The sequence below is a fragment of the Scaptodrosophila lebanonensis genome, unplaced genomic scaffold, assembly GCF_003285725.1.
Source record: "Scaptodrosophila lebanonensis strain 11010-0011.00,11010-0021.00 unplaced genomic scaffold, SlebRS2 tig00000043-arrow-pilon, whole genome shotgun sequence".
NCBI classification, from domain to species: Eukaryota; Metazoa; Arthropoda; class Insecta; order Diptera; family Drosophilidae; genus Scaptodrosophila; species Scaptodrosophila lebanonensis.
Genome location: NW_022060545.1, coordinates 6,624,735 through 6,644,608, shown reverse-complemented (window position 1 = coordinate 6,644,608; position 19,874 = coordinate 6,624,735). Strand labels below are relative to the sequence as shown.

At 42.1% G+C, this 19,874-nt stretch overlaps 5 protein-coding genes across 7 annotated transcripts; 3 read left to right on the top strand and 2 right to left on the bottom strand.

Annotated features, from left to right (window-relative positions):
• Positions 1–262: 262 nt before the first annotated feature.
• On the top strand, positions 263–2,616 carry LOC115622163 (ganglioside-induced differentiation-associated protein 1). Of its 2 annotated transcripts, XM_030516033.1 has the most exons (5): positions 263–402; positions 468–602; positions 1,510–1,702; positions 1,766–1,948; positions 2,014–2,616. In XM_030516033.1, exons 2-5 carry the CDS (start codon positions 480–482, stop codon positions 2,505–2,507), a joined length of 993 nt encoding a protein of 330 aa, XP_030371893.1. In that variant the 5' UTR covers positions 263–402; positions 468–479; the 3' UTR covers positions 2,508–2,616. The 2 variants fall into 2 exon arrangements, with proteins under 2 accessions (XP_030371893.1, XP_030371892.1); XM_030516032.1 differs by having other exon boundaries at positions 263–602; positions 2,014–2,614.
• A 139-nt stretch (positions 2,617–2,755) lies between these two features.
• LOC115622162 (fat storage-inducing transmembrane protein) lies at positions 2,756–4,531 on the bottom strand. The gene is made up of 2 exons (XM_030516031.1): positions 3,720–4,531; positions 2,756–3,657 (listed from the first exon to the last, which is right to left on the bottom strand). The coding sequence occupies exons 1-2, from the start codon at positions 4,234–4,236 to the stop codon at positions 2,891–2,893; spliced, it is 1,284 nt and encodes a 427-aa protein (XP_030371891.1). The 5' UTR covers positions 4,237–4,531; the 3' UTR covers positions 2,756–2,890.
• A 169-nt stretch (positions 4,532–4,700) lies between these two features.
• On the top strand, positions 4,701–8,786 carry LOC115622896 (alanine--tRNA ligase, mitochondrial). The gene is made up of 12 exons (XM_030517012.1): positions 4,701–4,948; positions 5,015–5,188; positions 5,248–5,393; positions 5,452–5,655; positions 5,711–5,855; positions 5,917–6,056; positions 6,111–7,108; positions 7,170–7,326; positions 7,558–7,843; positions 7,904–8,124; positions 8,185–8,386; positions 8,462–8,786. The coding sequence occupies exons 1-12, from the start codon at positions 4,781–4,783 to the stop codon at positions 8,666–8,668; spliced, it is 3,048 nt and encodes a 1,015-aa protein (XP_030372872.1). The 5' UTR covers positions 4,701–4,780; the 3' UTR covers positions 8,669–8,786.
• LOC115622897 (flap endonuclease GEN) lies at positions 8,693–11,610 on the bottom strand. 2 transcript variants are annotated; one of them, XM_030517013.1, is made up of 6 exons: positions 11,453–11,610; positions 11,080–11,395; positions 10,867–11,020; positions 10,674–10,809; positions 10,446–10,613; positions 8,693–10,383 (listed from the first exon to the last, which is right to left on the bottom strand). In XM_030517013.1, exons 1-6 carry the CDS (start codon positions 11,608–11,610, stop codon positions 9,024–9,026), a joined length of 2,292 nt encoding a protein of 763 aa, XP_030372873.1. In that variant the 3' UTR covers positions 8,693–9,023. The 2 variants fall into 2 exon arrangements, with proteins under 2 accessions (XP_030372873.1, XP_030372875.1); XM_030517015.1 differs by lacking the exons at positions 10,674–10,809; positions 10,867–11,020; positions 11,080–11,395; positions 11,453–11,610 and having other exon boundaries at positions 8,695–10,383; positions 10,442–10,529.
• A 143-nt stretch (positions 11,611–11,753) lies between these two features.
• LOC115622214 (signal recognition particle 54 kDa protein) lies at positions 11,754–14,041 on the top strand. Its single transcript, XM_030516109.1, has 3 exons — positions 11,754–12,238; positions 12,302–12,889; positions 12,953–14,041. Exons 1-3 carry the CDS (start codon positions 11,909–11,911, stop codon positions 13,559–13,561), a joined length of 1,527 nt encoding a protein of 508 aa, XP_030371969.1. The 5' UTR covers positions 11,754–11,908; the 3' UTR covers positions 13,562–14,041.
• The last annotated feature ends 5,833 nt before the right edge of the window (positions 14,042–19,874 follow it).

Genomic DNA, 19,874 nt, shown 5'->3' with positions numbered 1-19,874 from the left:
GATCTGATTCGCTTAGGTCGAAGACTGACGCAAATAAACTCCCCTAGCTGAGTAATGATCTCAGCCCCAGAAAAGAAAACCACAATATAACTACAACAAAACAATAACATTTGGAAGCTTAGCCGGGGCAGTGCGAACTGCGAAGCTCCGCTCTGCATTGTAGCTTCAGTTACTTTATTCTCTACCGTGTCGAATGTTTGTACTACGACCGCAATCGTAGTTAGTCAGGCTAGACGGCTGGCCAGTTGCCCTCAGGCAGTTCTCGTGTCTAAACGGCTTTTGGGTCGAGTTCATGCAGCACGCGGTAACGGTTTTTGCAATTGTCGCTATTGTTGTTGTGCGAAGCATGTGATAAAAAAAACGTTCGCCAAATTAAAATACTATCGACTACTGTGGGAAAGAGTGAGATAAAGATAAAAGATAATACATTTCGGTAGCACAAATAAGAAAAACAAAATTTAATTTAGTGAAATCTTAAAATGAGCGACCAAACCAAAGAAATTGCATCGGCACCGCCCACCCTGCAGGATTTCAAGGCGCCCACCTTCCAGGACAACAAACTAGTGCTCTTTTTTCATCCATACAACTTCTACTCGCAAAAAGTGAGTGACCAATTTTAATCACGTGATTTCGAAAATAATGCAATTTATATTCAATTTGCTTGCACACAAAATTATTTAATGTACTCGTATGAAGCGAAGCAAATCGCGCGACATTACAACACAAATCGTTGTCATAAGTGTTAGAGCTCGACGTTTGTTTACATAGTGATGATGATCTGTTAATGATGATGGTGATGATGATAATGATGAGTGCTCCGTCAGCCGCCCACCCGATTGATTGGATTGAAATAACTCTCGGCGGGTCGGTCCATTCGAGTTCAATGCACAACGAATGCAATCGAGCTTGACGAGCAGATGCAGCGCAACTTTTTATCAAATAAATGTGCTCGTTATTAGATTTTAGATTTTTAGCTTTGGATCATCAATATTGTTGTCATTGTTCGGCTTGCCGCAGGTGTTAATATAATTAACAAAAATAACTGTGACGTAAAATAAATATATAGGGATAGGTTGCTGAATAGTAACAAAATTAAAAGGCAGTTTTCGCCGGCTGTGGAGACTTAGACTTGTTTAGACTTCGCATCACATGCATTGCTTAACAATAAATAAATAAATATGAGTTGTCGTCCAAATAGATCTTATGATAAATCTCTTTAAGAGAGCATAAATTCACTGTTTCAGAAATGTTTTGTTCAAAGTAAAGTTATTTAGAGCAAAAGCTATAAACAACTTTATTTATTAGTTAGTTAAATGAAATAACAGTTTTGTTTGTTTAACTCTGGATAAATGATTAGGCGTTGTATCTGTGGTCAGATCAGGTCACATCCGCATATATACATATTACTCATTTTTTCTGACTAATCGAAAGCTGTATAAGAGTCGAATATGAATATACATATAGTACCATTCCATTTATAGCTACTCTTCTATCTTATTCGTAAATTAGGTGCTATTGGTACTGTATGAGAAAAACATCGACTTTATTCCATACATTGTCGATCTTTCCAATGGCGAACAATACTCCAGTTGGTTCCTTAATTTGAATCCCAAAGGCGATGTGCCTGTACTGCAGGATGGCGCCTTCGTTGTTCCAGACTCCATGCACATAATAAACTACTTGGAGAGCAAGTTTCGTGGAGGTATGTGCGAAATATTTAAAACTTCAATACATACATATAATACCATGGAAATGGAAATTTTAGAGAACCACCCGCTGTTGAAACCACAGGATGCGAACTCGCCCGTGTTCGATCAAGTGCTGCTCTATGAGCGGGCTCTAGGACGCCTGCCTGTCGGAGCATTGAGTTTGGGTTCATTTATACACGACGATCTGAAACTGGCCCCCAAGCCACCCTTTATTGGACCCGTGCGCAAATCCTGCCTGAGTGTGTGATGAATTAGTTGATCTATCAAATCTAACCAGACTAACCTTTTTCCACGTTGCTGGCAGGTAATAATGAAAAGGTTTTGGAGTTGCTGAAACGCTCCGTTGATGAGCTGGACACGAAAAAGGCGGCATTGGAGCAGAAGTTGAAGCTACAGCAGCGACGCAAGGATATTGTCTACTCACGAGAGGAGTTCCAACGAGTCCTAGACGCCGTAAAGCACGTGCTGCTCTATGTGGAGCAGGAGCTGACGAAGCAGGCACGACGCCACGACTGGCTAGTGAGCGACGACCTTACGCTGGCCGACATCAGCCTGGGTCTGTTGCTGCACCGATTGTACCAACTGGGATTCGAGAACTACTACTGGAGCTATGGAAAGTTGCCACAGGTGGAGAGCTACTTTTTGCGCTTTAAGCGTCGGGCTTCCTATCACAAACTGATGCCTAGTAATTTCGAGATCCTGAAGGATATGTGGGCCAAGACACCGGGCAATTACAAAATTGGTGCCGGGGCCGGATTCATTGGGATGGCCATGTTCGCTGCCTTTGCGCATAAGTAGGACACGGCTATAGATATGTACTTTAAGTATATACATGAAAGTGGCATAATTGTTAACAATTATTGTTTAATAAATTATAAAAGTTGAACAACAATTCGTTGGGCGGGCACATGCAAACACAAACATGAGAACCTCATAAGTTATTCGTTAAAATTTAAAATAAAATTCGTTAAACAAAGAGAGCGTCGAGGGCACTTTGAATTGCACTATGAACTATGAACGAATCGAAATAACAAGCCTCCTGCTGCTCCCATATAAATATACACACGTATATATCAAAAGTTAGATTATGATTTAGGTATTCTAGCTACTACCCCAAAAAATATGAACCAAATATCAATTCCTTGCAATATATCGCCTTTGTGGGCCATACAGTCTCAGATTCAACTGTCGACGCCCGTTTCCTGGTGTTGTGGTTGTTGTTGCTGCGTCTGCAATAAATTAGCCGCCGCACTGGCGGCTTTTGCATTAGTGAACAACGGCATGCCCATGAAGGTGGGTATTTGCTGCGTATTGATGCCGGCTCCTCCGGGGCTTCCAGCCAATCCTCCCTTGCCCGGTATCCTAGTGCCGCTGGTGCCATTCGGATTCGCTCTGACGCCACTGCCAGAGCTCGATGGAGCTGCACTGCAGCCCGGTAAATGCGTGGGACGTTTAAAAGCAAAGCTGTCGCGCTGGTAATGAAAGAAACCATTGCCAGCAGCGTCGGGCAACAAGCCAGGCGTTGGATACCAAAAGCGATACGTAAAATACCACGTAAGTATGGCTATAATTCCACTAATGACTTTCTCGATCATTCGATGATAGTAAAGCATCGTGCCGACAAGCATTATGTCCCAAAGGAGCTGCAGAGCAGCCATTCCTATGAACAACGTCCTTATGATGGGCGTGAGGCGGGTGTAGAGAAACTTAAGGGTACGCATTTGTTCGTCGTTGAGGGCGCGCAGCGGATTGGTTCCAGTGTTTTCCTTGACGCTTCGATTATGCAGCTCATTGCGTATGTGCTCCTTTATCGTTTCCCACTTAATGATGGGACGTGCCTCCTCGATGAGCACCAGACTAGAGTGTATCAGTATGAAAGCATGTCCAGAGATGTCGAAACCGTGCCACAGGTGGCCAGCCTTTAGACAACCAGACTTGGTTTGGAAACCTGAAACAATATAACAGTTATTAGGCTTTCATTTAAAAAGAAAATTGTTTTCACAATCTGACCTCTGACCGTGCATCGACCATAGGAGGTCTCGATAATATTAAATATTTTTGTCCAGAAAAACCAAAAGAACGTGGCTATGAATATGCGTGGGAAATGATGCCGCAGCATATTCTTCATATCCCCACAACTGAGCGTGAGGGCGGTGAGCACCAAAAATGGTACAGTAAACAGCAATGTCCAGCCCCAGCCAACTTTCACGAAGTACATGTTAAAAAGATTATCGGAGCGAGCAAAGTAAGTCTTTGGAAAGGGCAAGAAGTCGCCTATTAGCGATATAAGAAATAGGCTGCCCAAATAGAGCGCCACTTTCAGATCAGTATTGAAGAATATGGTTTTTTTGCATAAATGTATAACGCCCATGACCAGAATTTCGCGTATGCTAGTGGGTGCAGCGGTTGGTCGAGTTCCCCGCGCCTCGGACCTTGTTATATCTGGACCGCCAGGTCGAAAGTTCATGTTGGATCCGCTTTGAGCACCAGAAAGATTTGGTCGCAAAGGTCGTCGTTTTGTCGCCATAATCCTACGTTGCTTGAAGCTATTTCGTCGTCTCTCTGGAGTCTTGAACTTTGCCAAGGTGTCGTGGTCGTTGTTGCTGTCGTTGCTGCTTTCGTCAACTGCGTCGTATTGCTGCCGTTTTTGGTTATATGCGTTAAAAGTGAAAGCCGAAACGGTGCGTGTGCGTGTCAAAGTTCAAACTGACTAAAGATTTCGTAATTTGCTATCACTTCACAATTTGCATTGTGTTAATTTTGAAGAACTTTCTTTGTTTTCACACAGCACTGAGCAATTTTGTTTTTAGCATATTCTTTGTCGTCGCTCCTATAACCGAATTACCCATATAATATATGTGCAGCTGTTGCGCCAGTAGAAAATAGAATTCTCTTCTTCTTTCCTTTTGCAGGCTTATTTGAACCTGCGTGAATGGCAAAGTACGGTAGCATGGGTTGAGAATAGCAATGCAATCAGCTGGTCTCTCTGTGCCCTCTGTGTGGTGTTGTTTAATTGCCGGTTCCGTCGGCGGCGTTTGTGCCTCTGCAATTAAAAAATCATTGGAATTGGCATGTACAATTCAGCCAAACAGCTGCAACGCGTGCTAACGGCGCGTGAAATACGGAAAACATTCATTGATTTTTTTACCGTCAACCATGACCACAAATTCGTGCGCTCCAGTCCGGTGGTGCCGTTTTGTGATCCCACAGTGGCGTTTGTCAATGCGGGCATGAACCAGGTACATAACACAACAACATAACCTAGGTCATCTAAAAAGTATTTCATTGTTGACTTTTCGTTGCAGTTCAAATCGGTGTTTCTGGGGACGGCAGTGCCGCCGTACAAACGTGTTGTGAACTCTCAAAAATGTGTGAGGGTTGGCGGAAAACACAATGATTTGTCAGTGGTGGGCGAAGATGGCTATCACCACACGTTCTTTGAGATGCTGGGAAATTGGTCGTTTGGTGATTACTTCAAAGTGCGTCCCAATATCACATAGATTCGGGTTTTTTTTATATTTCCTTCTCGAACTTGCAGCGAGAAGCTTGTGAAATGGCGCTGGAGCTTCTGAGAGGTCCTTACAACATCGATCCGGCGCGGTTATATGTAACCTATTTTGCCGGTGACAATCTGCTTGGCATACCAGCTGATATGGAATGCTTTGAGATATGGCGCAGCCTGGGGTAGTTAAAAAAATTTACCGAACTATACTTTTCATTATACATGTCGTTTATTTTTCAGCTTCCCTGCCGAACGGATTTTGCCCTTCGGCTGTAAGGATAATTTCTGGGAAATGGGCCCCACTGGTCCCTGTGGCCCCTGTACAGAAATACATATCGATCATAGACCTCAGTTAGGCAATGTAAACGAGCGCGCCAAATTAGTCAATGCGGGCCGTGCTGATCTCACAGAGCTCTGGAATCTGGTATTCATACAATACAATCGGTAAGCACGCGATATTTAAGAAACTACATAAGGCAATATCTTTACATTACTATAGCAACGCTGATGGAGGCATAACTCAACTACCTTCAAAGCATGTAGACACGGGCATGGGATTTGAGCGCCTTGCGGCATTGCTGCAAAATAAATCCTCTAACTATGATACCGACATCTTCACACCACTTTTCGATGGCATACAGAGTGTAAGTTGCAGGTTGTTGCCAACTGTCCAATCTTATTTAATTGGGTCTTTGCTTGTTTCAGTTTTCAAAAGCGCCTGCCTATGCGGGCAGCTACCCCGATGCCACAAATAATGCCCTGCTTGACACTAGCTACAGAATACTCGCGGATCATGCGCGCATGGTGACTGCCTGCCTTGCTGATGGGATGTTACCGGATCAGAAGTATGTATAGGCCCCTAAAAAAATTTTTTGTTCTTTTAATAGTTGGACATATAGTCAGAAATTGCGACGCGTGCTGCGCAAGGCCCTCAATATATCAGAACATGTGTTCGTCCATGAAAATCTGCTCTCCCAACTGGTGCCCATTGTTGTGGAAACACTCGGCGAGGCTTATCCGGAGATGTCTGCCAAACAGCAAGCAGTCATTGAGCTTATCGCACATGAACAAGAGGTATACAAAAACCTACGTGAGAGCTCATCGAAGGCATTCGCCGAGGTGCTCACCGAATTTCCAAATCTCGACGATATAGACCTTATGGAGTGCCCAGGCTTCGTGCCTGCCTATCGAGAGTTTCAAGTACAACGTTCCAAGTTTCCGAATAACACCATACCCGGCGAATTTCTGTACAAGTTAACCGACACGTATGGTCTGACCGAGCAGAGTTTCTTAAAGCTAGCCGAATTAGAGAACATGAATTGCGATCTTGAACGGTATCGAGCTGAGGTGTCGCTAGCCAAGCTTAAGGCCAAGGACCCGCAGAGAACTGGAGGCAGCGGAATCAACAACGAAGCCCACAGGGTGTTGCAAAAACGGATTGTGGAGGCGCAGGCGCATCTTACAGGCCAGCTCGCAGCAACAGACAACAGTCACAAATACGTATACAGTTACGATGCAGAAAATCAAACCTACGAGATACCCCACCTGCGTACCAAGGTGCTGGGCATGCTGCATAATGATGCCGAGGTGTCGCGAACTCTGGGCAGTCGTCTCCACGAACCCACTGATACGCTCTCCATTGTGACAGCGGCCAGCAATTTCTACTACGAGTCCGGTGGCCAACAGTCGGACACGGGCAAGCTGCTCGTTTGTGCCAAAAGAGTTGCGAGTATAGTCTACGAACTAGATGTGATCTGCGTGAAGCACTTGAATGATTGTGTGGTTCATGTGTGTCGTTTATCCGTGCCAAGCGATGCCTTTGAGTTATCAGTGGGTGACGAGGTGGAGTTGCGCGTAGATCCTACACACCGACACATGAATACCTGCCATCATACGGGTGAGTGCGGCATTACAATAAATTGTATAAACAGCTCAATAGCTCCTCTATCTGCTTGTAGCAACGCATTTGCTTAATGGTGCCATACGTGGTCTCTTTAACAAGGTTACATACCAGGTGTCAAGTGCTGTCACGAGCGAGCAATGCAAACTGGAGGTTGGATTGCTAGGCAAGCGAATACAAAAAGGAGATGTGGAGCAAATCGAAGATCTAATCAAGTACGTGCATATAAACTTAGAGATATTTGGAGTATTCATTGATTAGTTTAAGGTTCTAAAAAGGTATTCAGCTTGATTGAATTGAGAGCAGGCTTGATTATATTATTTCACATTGTTTTTTATTTAAAGTACATTTTTGCAATAAGGAATAGCGATTCCGTTCAGTAATCCTTTAATATAAAATAATATGTATGGTTATTCATGGCTAAAACTGATACCCCTTTCTATTAGCCGTGCTATTTGCTCTGGAACGCCCGTTCAAGTGGAAAATTTAACAGCCGCCGATGTTTTGCAACAAAATGATATAACAATGGTGCCTGGAGAGGTGTATCCAGAGCACGGACTACGTTTGGTTAATGTTCAATGTCCTGAGTTGCAACTCAGCTCCAAGGAGCTCTGCTGTGGCACACATGTGACCAACACTAAGGAGCTGTCGTACTTCTGTATCGTAAACCTCAAGCAAACCAATCGTGCTCGTTACGCCTTCACCGCAGTAGCCGGACGCGCAGCTGAAAATGTGAGCCAACTACTAATTTATTGCTGATCCTAATAAACTGACGTCCTTTTCTGATTTTAGGTACTCAAGACGGCCGCTTTGTTGCGCCATCGTGTGGACCTCTTGGAGCAACAGTTTAAGACTGACAAGCTAACGAATGCCACGGAGGTTGAGCTGCAAACCATACGCCATAATATGCTGCACACGGACATAAAACTTCCTTACGCCTTCAAGTTAGACACGCTGGATAGTATCAACGAAATGCTGCGCAAGCTCAAGGAGAGCTCGCGTACAACTCTCAAGTGGGTTCCATTATAAAATATATTAATGTATGCAGGATTATGTAATACCTTCGCTTGCAGGGAGTTCGTCGAGGTGGAAATGCGCACTCTGTTGCAGGAGAAGCCACTGTCCACACATCCTTTTATTTTGCACTACATCTCAAGCTCAGCTTTGTTGGAGGAGATTCCGCTGCAGCGTGCCACCAAATTGTGCACAGATCGACCTATTTTGGTTGTTAGCATGTGTGATAACATTGTGAAGGCGCGCTGCTGTGTGCCACAGGTTCGAACATTACCTTGGTCCACTCAATCAACGCAATTTCAACAAATTTTTTGTTGTTGTTTCCCTTTTCTGCAGCAATTTATCAGTGGACAGTTCAACGCGGAACAATGGCTGCAATCATTCGCCGCCACCTTCAAGGCACAAGTCTCTGCGCCCAAGGGCCAGGATGCGCAGGCTGTCTGCAACATGAAGGGACGCAAAGTGACGAATCAATTTGAGGAGCAATTGGAGAAAGCATTGGCCAATGCCAACGCCTTTGCCTTGCGTTATTTTGAATTGTGATTTGTCATTAAGTCAGATTTAAGCTTAGGTTTTTTTATTTTAAAATTTTACTTTGTATTGGAAAAGTGTGCTTGTCTTGCAGACGACAATAAATTGCATAGCGATACAGCCATCCCAACCTGTTGTAGTAACAAAAGAATATTCCATTTATTAATATATGATGTTATCTCTGATTGTAAGTGTCCGAATGTATTCTAATGATGGGTGTGATGTCCATTAAGTTAATGAATACTAAGAATGAATGAACAAATTAAACAGTTCTTCCGAAAATAATGTTCTTAGTCGCTTCAGAAGACAAAATCTCCAGAAGCAATTTAAAAACATCCTTAGAAAAGTTAAAATTCCAAGCTTTACGCTAATCACTGTCACTAATGACTACCAGTTCATTGTGACCCATGCTTACGTCCATTAGCTGCTCAAATGCATCAACTCCTTCATTATCGATATTATCGAAAAAGTAGCTGACATTTTTTGGGCTTTGCTTTGGCGTATTTTTGTATGATGTCGACAGACGATGTTGGCGTTTGAAGCGTTCCACTGGTGTTTTGATTGGTGTGCGTTGCTGCAGCAAATGTGGCACCCGTTTTAGGTCCCCCTTGACTAGCAAATCAAAACTATCGTCGAGGGAGAGACGCTTTGTCTGTGGCTGCGTTTCCTGTATTGACTGATTCCGACGCTTTTGCAGCATTAAGTCCGAGTCATCCACAAGTGGCATCTGCATCTGAAAATGCTGCGATCTAATTGATTCGTTTTTATCCAGCAAACTAAGCTGGGCCAGGCGCATGCTAAGATCCTCATCCAGGGGCTCGTAGTGCAAATTATGATCACCATGTTTGGTCACAACTGGCAATGCATTTGGATTGGATATAATGCCATTCACAATATCGGACATATTGAAATCTGCGTCGCAATCACTGTCTAGATCAGAGGGCAGGCATTTGGTTATGGGTGTGGAACATTGTTGACGAAGGGTGTTGCGTGGCTGTATCTTCAACGGCGTATTTTCTTTATGCTTTAAAAATTTATTTATTTTTTGTATGCCTTCTCTCGATTGTCCAACTTCTGCCTTTTTCCTGCCACGTCTAGGTTTGGTTGCAACCTCGCAAATAGCGTCACTTGCCTTTACCAGGTCCTCAAGATTCTCAAGCGCACTGAGTGGCACATCTGTTTTGTTTTTTTTCTTTCTGGTCGCTGACTTCTTTGGTGGTTTCTCCTTTGACTTTAAGAATGCGGAAACCAAGTCCGGATATGCCACTTCGAGCATGCTTAATGGTTCGATTGTGTAGTATAGCTCTTCCACACCCTTTGGATGCTCCAATTCAAATTCCGCGATTTGTTCATCCGGAATTAGGCCAGTAAAGCAGCCACTGACATCATGCCAACGCAGCTCCAAACTGGCAACTCCCTTGACAGTACGTTTTTTTATAATCTCCAGTGGTTCTACCAAGCTTTCGCCTTTATCTCGCTGCTGCACCTGCCAACGTGTTAAAATGGGGAAGAACTTTTGAAAGCAGTATATTTCGGGCCATTGCAGCAAATGGCCGATCTGCTTAATAAACTTCACAATGTTCGGTTTGCTCCAATTGAGATTCAAGTTTGGTACGACTGGAGGATCAGTCAAAAATTCAGCAATGATTTCCTCGTTTGGAAAGTCCTCTACCGTTAGTGCCTTTTTGCGTAGCGCGAGTTCCGCTTTAATGGACAAACGTTGCTCCCTACATGTCATGAGTGCGGTTAATGAGCAAAGTTTGCTTTCGCAGATATTTTACTTACTTACTTCCACAAGCTTTCATCACATCCGCGATGTGTGCGGCAGACCCCGCAGCCACTCTTGGTGTGACTTTGGGTGCGTCCCATGTGACCACAGTTGCTGCAAATGGATTTGTCGTCCACACGCACCTCTAGTGCATTGTATTTTTCAATTTGTTGACGCCAAGTGCGAATGCTGCAAAAAAGATTAACAAATATAAATAGTCCTTGACTTGTCCACGTCTTTGTTCATTACTGGGCCAAGATTTCCGTCTCTTTGTATTTGTTGAACAGTTTCAAAACGCCGTCCTTGCCAACGCCACCGATGCCATCCGGACAATAGTCGCAGCCACATAGCAATCCCATTACAATAACCTTGTGTTGGCCAAAGTCTGCATGGGAGTAGGAGCGATAAGTAGTGGGGTAGTTATAAGATTGGTATTACTTACCCATTGTGGTGCAAATTTCCCGCATATCGTAGATATCCACCGCACCACCAGAGGCAGCCTGAGCGCCTTGGGTTGAAACTGAAAAGTTCCGATATACACGCACAGCTCCATAGGCAAAGCAGTCAGAGTCCTGACTAATGACGCCATCAACTAGCTAATTCGGTTGTTCTTTTAATTTCTGCATTCTCTGCATCGAAAGGAAGCTGTACTCACGCCGTGCTTATTCAGAAAGGCGCAGTAGGCCTCTGCCTCGCCGGGTCCTTTAACGCATTGTATTCCCATGGCTAGCAACAGGGTTTCGCACTGTTTGAGCACATGATTGAAACGAGTGCGGCCTTTATCTGCTTTTCCGGTAGCTTGTGATGATGATGGAGCAGACGCATCCTTTTCCTTTGGACGCACGCCTCGGAATTGCATCTCATTTCGTTTGGCTATAACTTGGCTCTTCAGCTTGGGCGCTACGCCCTCTAGCACGAAGACAGGAATAACCTGCTCCCATATCAGATAGCAGGTGCGAAAGAACAAATTTCTATAAGACAGACAATCATACAGTTCAATTCTTAACTTTATACTTATTTGGATTTACTTTAAATGGTGCCGCGGATGAACAAAATAGTCTACAACATTTAAGCTTTCACACACCCAGCCCGCCAAGTCGATGGCCACTTTTTTGCCGCGCAGCTCTGAAATGGGTTTGCGAACGGCATGTGGCGTTAAAACTGTCCACAGGTCTTTAACGCCCATTTCTTAAATAAAACTACAAAAGTGTGCGCGTAAATTCAAATCCAAAACAAAACGTGCTTCTTCTTTCCAAAAAGTGCATGTCCGCGATCAGCTGGACTATTTTGACAGCTGCACGCGTGTTTTGACTGACAGTTTGTCTTCCTCTTCTACAACATCGACGTGTCATACAAAGGGAAAACTAAACGCAAAACTCTTGAAAATTCGTATGTGTTTTTTCGCAAATATCGCAACAAAATTGAACTGCAAGCCGGAGCAAAGGAGTTAACGCCACTCGTACACACACTGACCCGAACTCAAGATGGTATTAGCGGATTTGGGGCGTAAGATAACCACGGCGCTGCATTCGCTCAGCAAAGCCACAGTCATCAATGAAGAGGCGCTTAATGCTATGCTGAAGGAGATTTGCGCAGCGTTGCTGGAGGCCGATGTAAACATACGGCTGGTGAAGCAGCTGCGCGAGAATGTGCGGGCCGTCATCGATTTCGATGAAATGGCTGGCGGTCTGAACAAACGTCGCATGATACAGTCTGCAGTATTCAAGGAGCTGATTAAGCTTGTAGATCCTGGTGTGAAGCCTTACCAACCGGTCAAAGGCAAAGCCAACGTTATTATGTTTGTAGGCCTCCAGGTAGGTGCAAACCGAGTCTCTTTGTGTATACTTATTCATCAACTCCGTCTGTGTTTGTTTCAGGGCTCAGGAAAGACCACGACTTGCACCAAGCTAGCCTATCACTACCAAAAGCGCAATTGGAAATCGTGCCTTGTGTGCGCGGATACCTTCCGTGCCGGTGCTTACGATCAGATCAAGCAGAATGCGACCAAGGCCCGTATACCCTTTTATGGAAGTTACACAGAAATAGATCCGGTGGTCATTGCCCAAGAAGGTGTCGATATGTTCAAGCGCGAAGGTTTCGAGATGATCATAGTAGATACGTCAGGACGACACAAGCAGGAGGAGTCGCTGTTCGAGGAAATGTTGGCGGTGGCTAATGCTGTAAGCCCCGATAATATTATCTTCGTGATGGACGCCTCAATCGGACAGGCTTGCGAGGCACAGGCCAAGGGTTTCAAAGACAAAGTAGACATTGGTTCGGTCATCATAACAAAACTTGATGGTCATGCTAAAGGTGGAGGTGCACTGTCAGCGGTGGCAGCTACACAATCGCCCATTATCTTCATCGGCACAGGCGAACATATCGACGACTTGGAGCCCTTCAAAACGAAACCCTTTGTCAGCAAGTTGCTCGGCATGGGTGACATTGAGGGTCTGATAGATAAGGTAAGATTGCCATGAAGTGGTGCATTATGTGCAAAGTTTTATTAATACTGTGTTCGCCTGCAGGTGAATGAGCTGAAGCTGGACGGAAATGAAGAACTGCTGGAGAAGATCAAGCACGGCCATTTCACAATACGCGACATGTACGAACAGTTCCAGAATATCATGAAGATGGGCCCCTTCTCGCAGATAATGAACATGATACCAGGTTTCTCGCAAGATTTTATGACAAAGGGCGGCGAACAGGAGTCCATGGCACGCATCAAGCGCATGATGACCATGATGGACAGTATGTCGGACAGTGAGTTGGATAATCGTGACGGAGCAAAGCTTTTTAGCAAGCAGCCGACGCGTTGTGTGCGTGTGGCCCAAGGAGCGGGCGTCATTGAGCGAGAGGTGAAGGAATTGATAGCTCATTACACGAAATTTGCGGCCGTTGTCAAGAAAATGGGTGGCGTCAAAGGACTGTTCAAGCAGGGCGATATGACGAAAAACGTGAACCCCACACAAATGGCAAAGCTCAACCAACAGATGGCCAAAATGATGGATCCGCGCATGCTGCAACAAATGGGCGGCGTCGGTGGATTGCAAAACATGATGCGTCAGTTGCAACAAGGAGCGGCGGGAGGTCTGGGCGGACTGGGGAATCTGATGGGTGGCTTTGGCGGCAAGTGAGGCGCATTGCCGGACGGTCTCGATATAATTTTTGTATGAATTTTGTTTAGTTCGGTTCCCTGTAGCTATAATTTGTTAAAGGTTTGGCAAACGCGACAGTTTTCCTTGTTTCCACGACCATTTCCGTTTTCTTTTTTACACTGAATCAACACCATTGTGGAAGCTCTGTAGACTTGCAACTGCTTGAGACAATGCAACGGTAAAACGAAAACGAAATCAACATTAACGTATAACAGTTAACAATTACATCAATACAATTAGCGATTCCATTTTATCATAAAGTGCACAGTTTGACAGTTACTGCGCGACGCGCGTAGTTAGGACCAGTTAAGTTTTAAAACGCAGACACACACAGAATCGTGCACCAACAACAATTATAACACACATACAGTGTATGCTTGCATGCGTTTCTTGAGGCGGTAACAACATAGATACGAAATAAATCAGAGCGTGAAATAAGCGCGCGTTGGCAATATGAAATGATTGTTTTTCAAATTCTATTTCTCTACTTCAGAGGCCTCTCAAACTGTAGCAAAATCTGTATAAATTGTACGGCCGGGCTTCGTTTGCTGCGAGCCTGTTCGTTTGGCTGCTTTGATGGTTTTATGAGGTTATTTGGCTGACACTTTTATGGCCGGCAGTTGCTGTAAATGGCGCTGAAACTTAACTTCGTTTGAATTCAACACTGTGCTGGCGTACGACGATTTTATGGCTTTTTCTTCTACCGTTTATTTGCTCGGCGGCCCTTATTTATGATAACGCAATGCGATGGTCACGAAATTGAACCGTACTACAGAGTGGGTTCAATAAATGCAAATGGCACTCGAATATTTGTAGCTGGCGGGATAGAGTTTATAATTATTTTCAGGAAACTCCAACCACAATGACTGTTGGCGGGTCTGTGAATTCAAGCAGAGTGTTTGGAGATTGGTGGAAATTCGTGGTTGATTTACAAACTACTGTTAACAAGTATTGCTAAGTGTAAGCAAGTACTTGAGACTACTATTGATTCCCTAAAAAATGGTAATGGTCAACATTTAGAAACAAGAAATGTATCTTTTCTGCAAAAGCCGACTCAAAAACGATCTAATAACATCGAGGTAATATGACATTTCGAACACTCTACATGCATATGGATGGAGCTTAGATAACTTCTACATTAAAGGCGCTTTTCTATCATCAACCTCTGCCTTGTGTGTGCGCGGTACACGGATTGCAATTGATTTGCAGGATCTTTGTCATCCTTGTCACGCATACAACGCTGGCAACAATCACATGTAAAAATGTACAAAAACAACATACGAACAGGCGCGCAGAATGTTGCGAAAGTAGCCCAACTGTAAAAGCGAAACACGAAACGAAATAACGGTAAACAAGTAAACAAATGTAAAAGCTCGTCATTGTTGTTGCTGTCAGCATGCCATCGTTGTTGTTGTTGTTTTTTGCGGATATCAAGAGTTTGGGTCTGGGGCCAACACACGCATCCGGTTTTGCAGCCAGCCTCCGGGTCGGCCTGTTTATTTGCCTTTCTGTGTATGGGAGTTTGTGTGTGTGTGTGCGTGTGTGTGTGTAGTGTGCGCTTGTGGGCTTTGTTAGCGCGGCAACAACCCCCACAACAAGTTGACAGCATCCCCCGAGTTTGTGGCTTTGGCGCGATACAGGAAGCCGCCTGTGCGTGTCTTTAATGGAGAGGAAGATGAAAGTATGGGGGTGCGCTGTGTGGCTTTGTGGGTATGTGTGTATGTGCGTTTGCGTAGCCTCCAACAATGCAGGCTCATTGAAATGTGTACCAACACACACACACAGGCACGCTTCTGTAGTTACAATAACAATGAAAATGCGATTGCTGCCATAAAAATGTCTATTAAACTGTCAAGTTTTGACACTCATAAAACCATCAAACAAGTCAAACGAACAGGTTCCCAGCAAAAACGGTACGCTGAACGCCTGTCAACTGGTCCTGTCAACATTTTTCGGTTCATCCTTGTGGTTTATACCGGCTCCCCCCCCCCCCCCCCCCCCTCCCCCTCACACACACGCCCACAAACACACTCAGGCACTCACTCACAGCAAGTGTGTAGGCATACAAGCGAGCTTCCTCTGAATGGAGTCCAAACTGGGGTTGGGTTCGGTTATGGGGAAACCAACAAGGTTTAGGGCCAACGGCTTCTAAGGATTGGAGGGATTTTTGCTGCTTCAGGTAGTGTGAGGAACACAACACAGTTTTGGTTTAGAGGTCTACCAGCAGTACATTAACTTATAACAAAAGTGGAATATTACTAGTTAAAGAATAAATCATGTACATTAAAAATTTCCATAACTAACAGCATTTTTTGTTCCATACTAAAATACTTTCCATACCTGAATAGTCTTGTAATTGAATGCGCACACCATAACTCATAACGATCTTACAGTATTTAATAGCTCCCATTCGTATGTTAATAACATTTTTCCTTGATATTTATCCGTAACGACGACAATTTTTGTCCATTTTGCTGCCACCATAGCGCATTTCAAATAGAATTTTCCGTTCCACCACCATAGCCGACATTCGTAATAACTGGACCACGTCGCTGCGTCGCTTCATTATTATGTATTGAAACATACTTGTACCCGTATTTACCTAAAAGCAAAGATCTCAGTCAATAAATGAATTATTATTGCTTCTTGTTTCTTTTCTGAATTTAAATTACGATGTTTTTTGAATGAATAAATACGTTAGTTTTTAACAACTTTCAAAAGTATAGAATTGTATGAAAATACATTTTTATGTAACATATCTTCACAGGGGTCAGAGGCGTTGATTAGGTATTATTGTAATTTGATTCGATTTCACCTTCTTAAGCTTTTCTTGCTTATAAGATGATTTTTATAGCCTGTACCCAAAGGGTGAAAGGCTATACTAGCTTTGTGCGAATGTATGTAACACACAGAAGGAGGCGTGGCAGACCCCACAAAGTATATATATTCTTGATCAGGATGACAAACCGAGTCGATTTAGCCATGTCCGTCTGTCCGTCCGTCCGTCTGTATGAGCGCAAGGATCTCAGAAGGTACAAGAGCTAGAATTACCAAACTTGGTATCCTGGTTCCCCTAAGCCCTAGGCAGGTCAAGTTTATTTTTTTTATTCTGATACAGCCCCCCCCCACTCCCCCGCAATTCGTGTTTTTTATAACTTCCGTAATTCTTGGAATTTTGAAATCAGTTTTAATAGTTACGTCCAGTTAGTGCTTATGTGTCCGTATGCCAAGTTTCATCATGATAGGTCAATTCTGAAGAAAGTTATAGCCATAAATAAAATCGCTGCCCATGCTCGGCTTGCAGCGCTGCCCGCATCTGTTGTTGTTGTTGCTGCTTTGGTTCAACTTTTTGCTACATACATACACGTATATAAACACGCATAGACACGTGATGTAAATGTGAAACTGTACATAAACATGTCTTCTATGTATTAAATAAATTTTCTTAATTAATTTAATAAATTATTTAAATTTTTTAAATAATTAAATTTTTAGTAATATATTTTTTTTTCTTTTTTGTAGAGAGTGCAGGCTAATTTACTGTTGGGCTGCCCGACTGTAGCGTTCTATCTTGTTAAAATTTTTATATATTTTCCTCCAGTCAATATTTGTTGACATAAACAAATAAAATGAAGTTATTCGACTTTAGGCTGAAAAAAAAATTCATATAAGTATGTCGAATTCGAAATTCGAGTTCAGATCGCTAAATAATTCCCATACCTCGTTGTTTACATACTTGGCCTTTAATACCGTTTAATTATACTGATGACAGCACTTAAGTACTTCCAATGAGAAGCGCAGAGGAGGGAGTGCGAGCTTCAACATTATAAGTATATATTAAATCCTATCTATCAACTACGTCTTCTGATTTTTCTTATCAAAAGGCGATAAGAAAAACATAAATCTTGTCTGCTCTAGAAATTTCTCGACGCTATGAAAAATTATCTAATACTTCACATTTTAAGATTGAAATATATCTATTTATCACTTCACGTTCTTCTTAACAAATATCGTTACATTTAATTTAGATTTACTTAACAAATCTATAAACTACTTATATGTATATATTTGGGAATGGATAGCAATTAAACTTCAAGTAAATTTTTCAAGAGAGAGTGTAAAAATTTGATAATGTAGAAAAAAACTTTTAAGATGCGGATGATGAGTACTTTTTGATTCAAAAATTAAACTGCAATGTGAACCTCCCCACTTGTGGTGTTTCCGATTCATTGATAAGCCATAAGCTATTGTATCATCATCTCTTTGGAGGCCTCAATAGCAAAGCATCAAAATAGTATTTCTGCACCAGTTTTTAACCCTGCTTTTGCACCCTGCAGAATATTTTTGGAGCGCAATATAAAAACTAAAAAAGCATATCGAAACTCGAAAAGCATATCTTTGCAACTTTCTCAGAGGGAAACAACTTTTGACACAGGAACTTACCAATTCTGTAAAAGCTATTGCCTCTTGGGGAGGTCCAGTGAAGCACAATATTGTTTGTCGCAAAGAATAAGAAAAATCATTCAAAATTGCCAATGAATGACAATATTATTCTTGATCTATGAATCAGGCATAGAATAAATAGAATTCACAATCAACTCCAGGTCAAACAATTTCCAAGAAAAATTGTGGAATCGAACTGCTATTTGTAGAGCTAATAATGGGACTCTGCGAGCTCAAATCCAGAGCTAAATAGCTCAAAAGTAACGTCGATGATGGAACCAACAAACCTTTTCAATTTTCTACATCTTTGGAAGGAAAACTACAGATATTTTTTTTGTTTTCTTACAGAAAATCAATTTGTCTTTTATTGATTCAGAAAAAGTTCAGTTTCTTTTTTTGTTTTTATTTGGATGACAGCATTTCCTCTTTAGCATTGTTTGTAGTTGTAAAGAGTGGTTTTCATTTTCGTTTTCGTTTTCTTCATTTAAATCTTTTGCTATTTTCTGTTACATTGTTTGCTGTACGGGCGATGTTTGCCACGCAGATGAGCCGTCGGCCCAATGATTTCCTCAGATTTGCTTTGTTCTTCTTGTTACTTAAGAGTAGGTTTCTTCTTTTCAACTAGTCTTACTTTTCTTAAGCGAAATAAGCACAAAAGCTGCAAAATGTTTGCTTAAACTAATTTTTCTCTTATTTCATGTTTTTCATTTAATTTTTTTTTTTGTTTTTTGTATTCCAACTTTATCTCCTTAGCTCCAAATGTCTTTTTAATTAAGTTTTTTTTAAAGGTTTTTAATGTATGATTTTTTGCATTAAAGTTGAGGGCACAAAAAGTACGCGTATAAATTTGAAAGTTATAGCAAAGTATTCGCCATTTTCATCATTTTTTGTTTTTACTTTAGTTGTTAGTTTTTTTGTTTTTTTTTTTACTAAGTAGTTTCACAAAACAACGCCATCGTCGTCGTCTGTCTTATAAAAAATGCTTAAAAGCGTCACATTGATGCAAAAAATAATACCTTAAAAATGCACACACAGAGAGTTGAAATGTTTTTGGAGTTATACAAAGAGATAGAGCTTTCGAGTTTAGCGCGCTAAAGCGTCCCAAGCACGTCTTCGATTTAACGTTCGTAAGAAAATGAATAAAGTTCTTTAAAAGACTTTGATTTAAAACTTAAAAATAGCAACAAGCGAAATTTACATTACATTTTGCGCTCGATAGCGCAGTTTAGGTTTAGGTTTTGTTTTTGGTTTACTTTTTGTTTTTTGTTTCTACTTAAGTGTAAGTTGCTGCTTTTTTTTCTTCTGTCGCTTGCCTTTTTACCGTTTTACTTAAAATTAATTTACGCGTTTGTTGTTTTTGTTATTCTTGTTCTTGTTGTTTTGCTTTTGTTTTATTTTATTTGTTTAAATTTAATGAGCTTGTTTCCTGCTTCTCGCCGCGCTCGCCTTGCCTGACGATTCGGGCGCGTTCTTTCCTTTTCTTCCGTTTGTTTGTTAATTTTTTTTATGTCTTTATGTTTTTTGTTGTATGTCGTTTTTATTTGGTTTTGTCAAAAAAGTTTCAAAAAAATATATATATTCATCATCTCCTTAAATTGGCTTAATTAAAAAAATGTTTCTCATTTATACGTTTCCCATCGCCTCACCACACCGCACCGCCTCGCAAGCCCCTTCGCATATTATTTGCTTCTTTACAAAACAATTCAATTCAATTAATTTAAGAATGTTGTTGTTTGTCATTGAGAACTATGTTGTGTTAGGTTCGTTTCAACTAATTAATTAAGCTTAATACATACATATATAGCAAAAATTTTACTACTAAGAAATCACACGCGAATAATCAATCAAT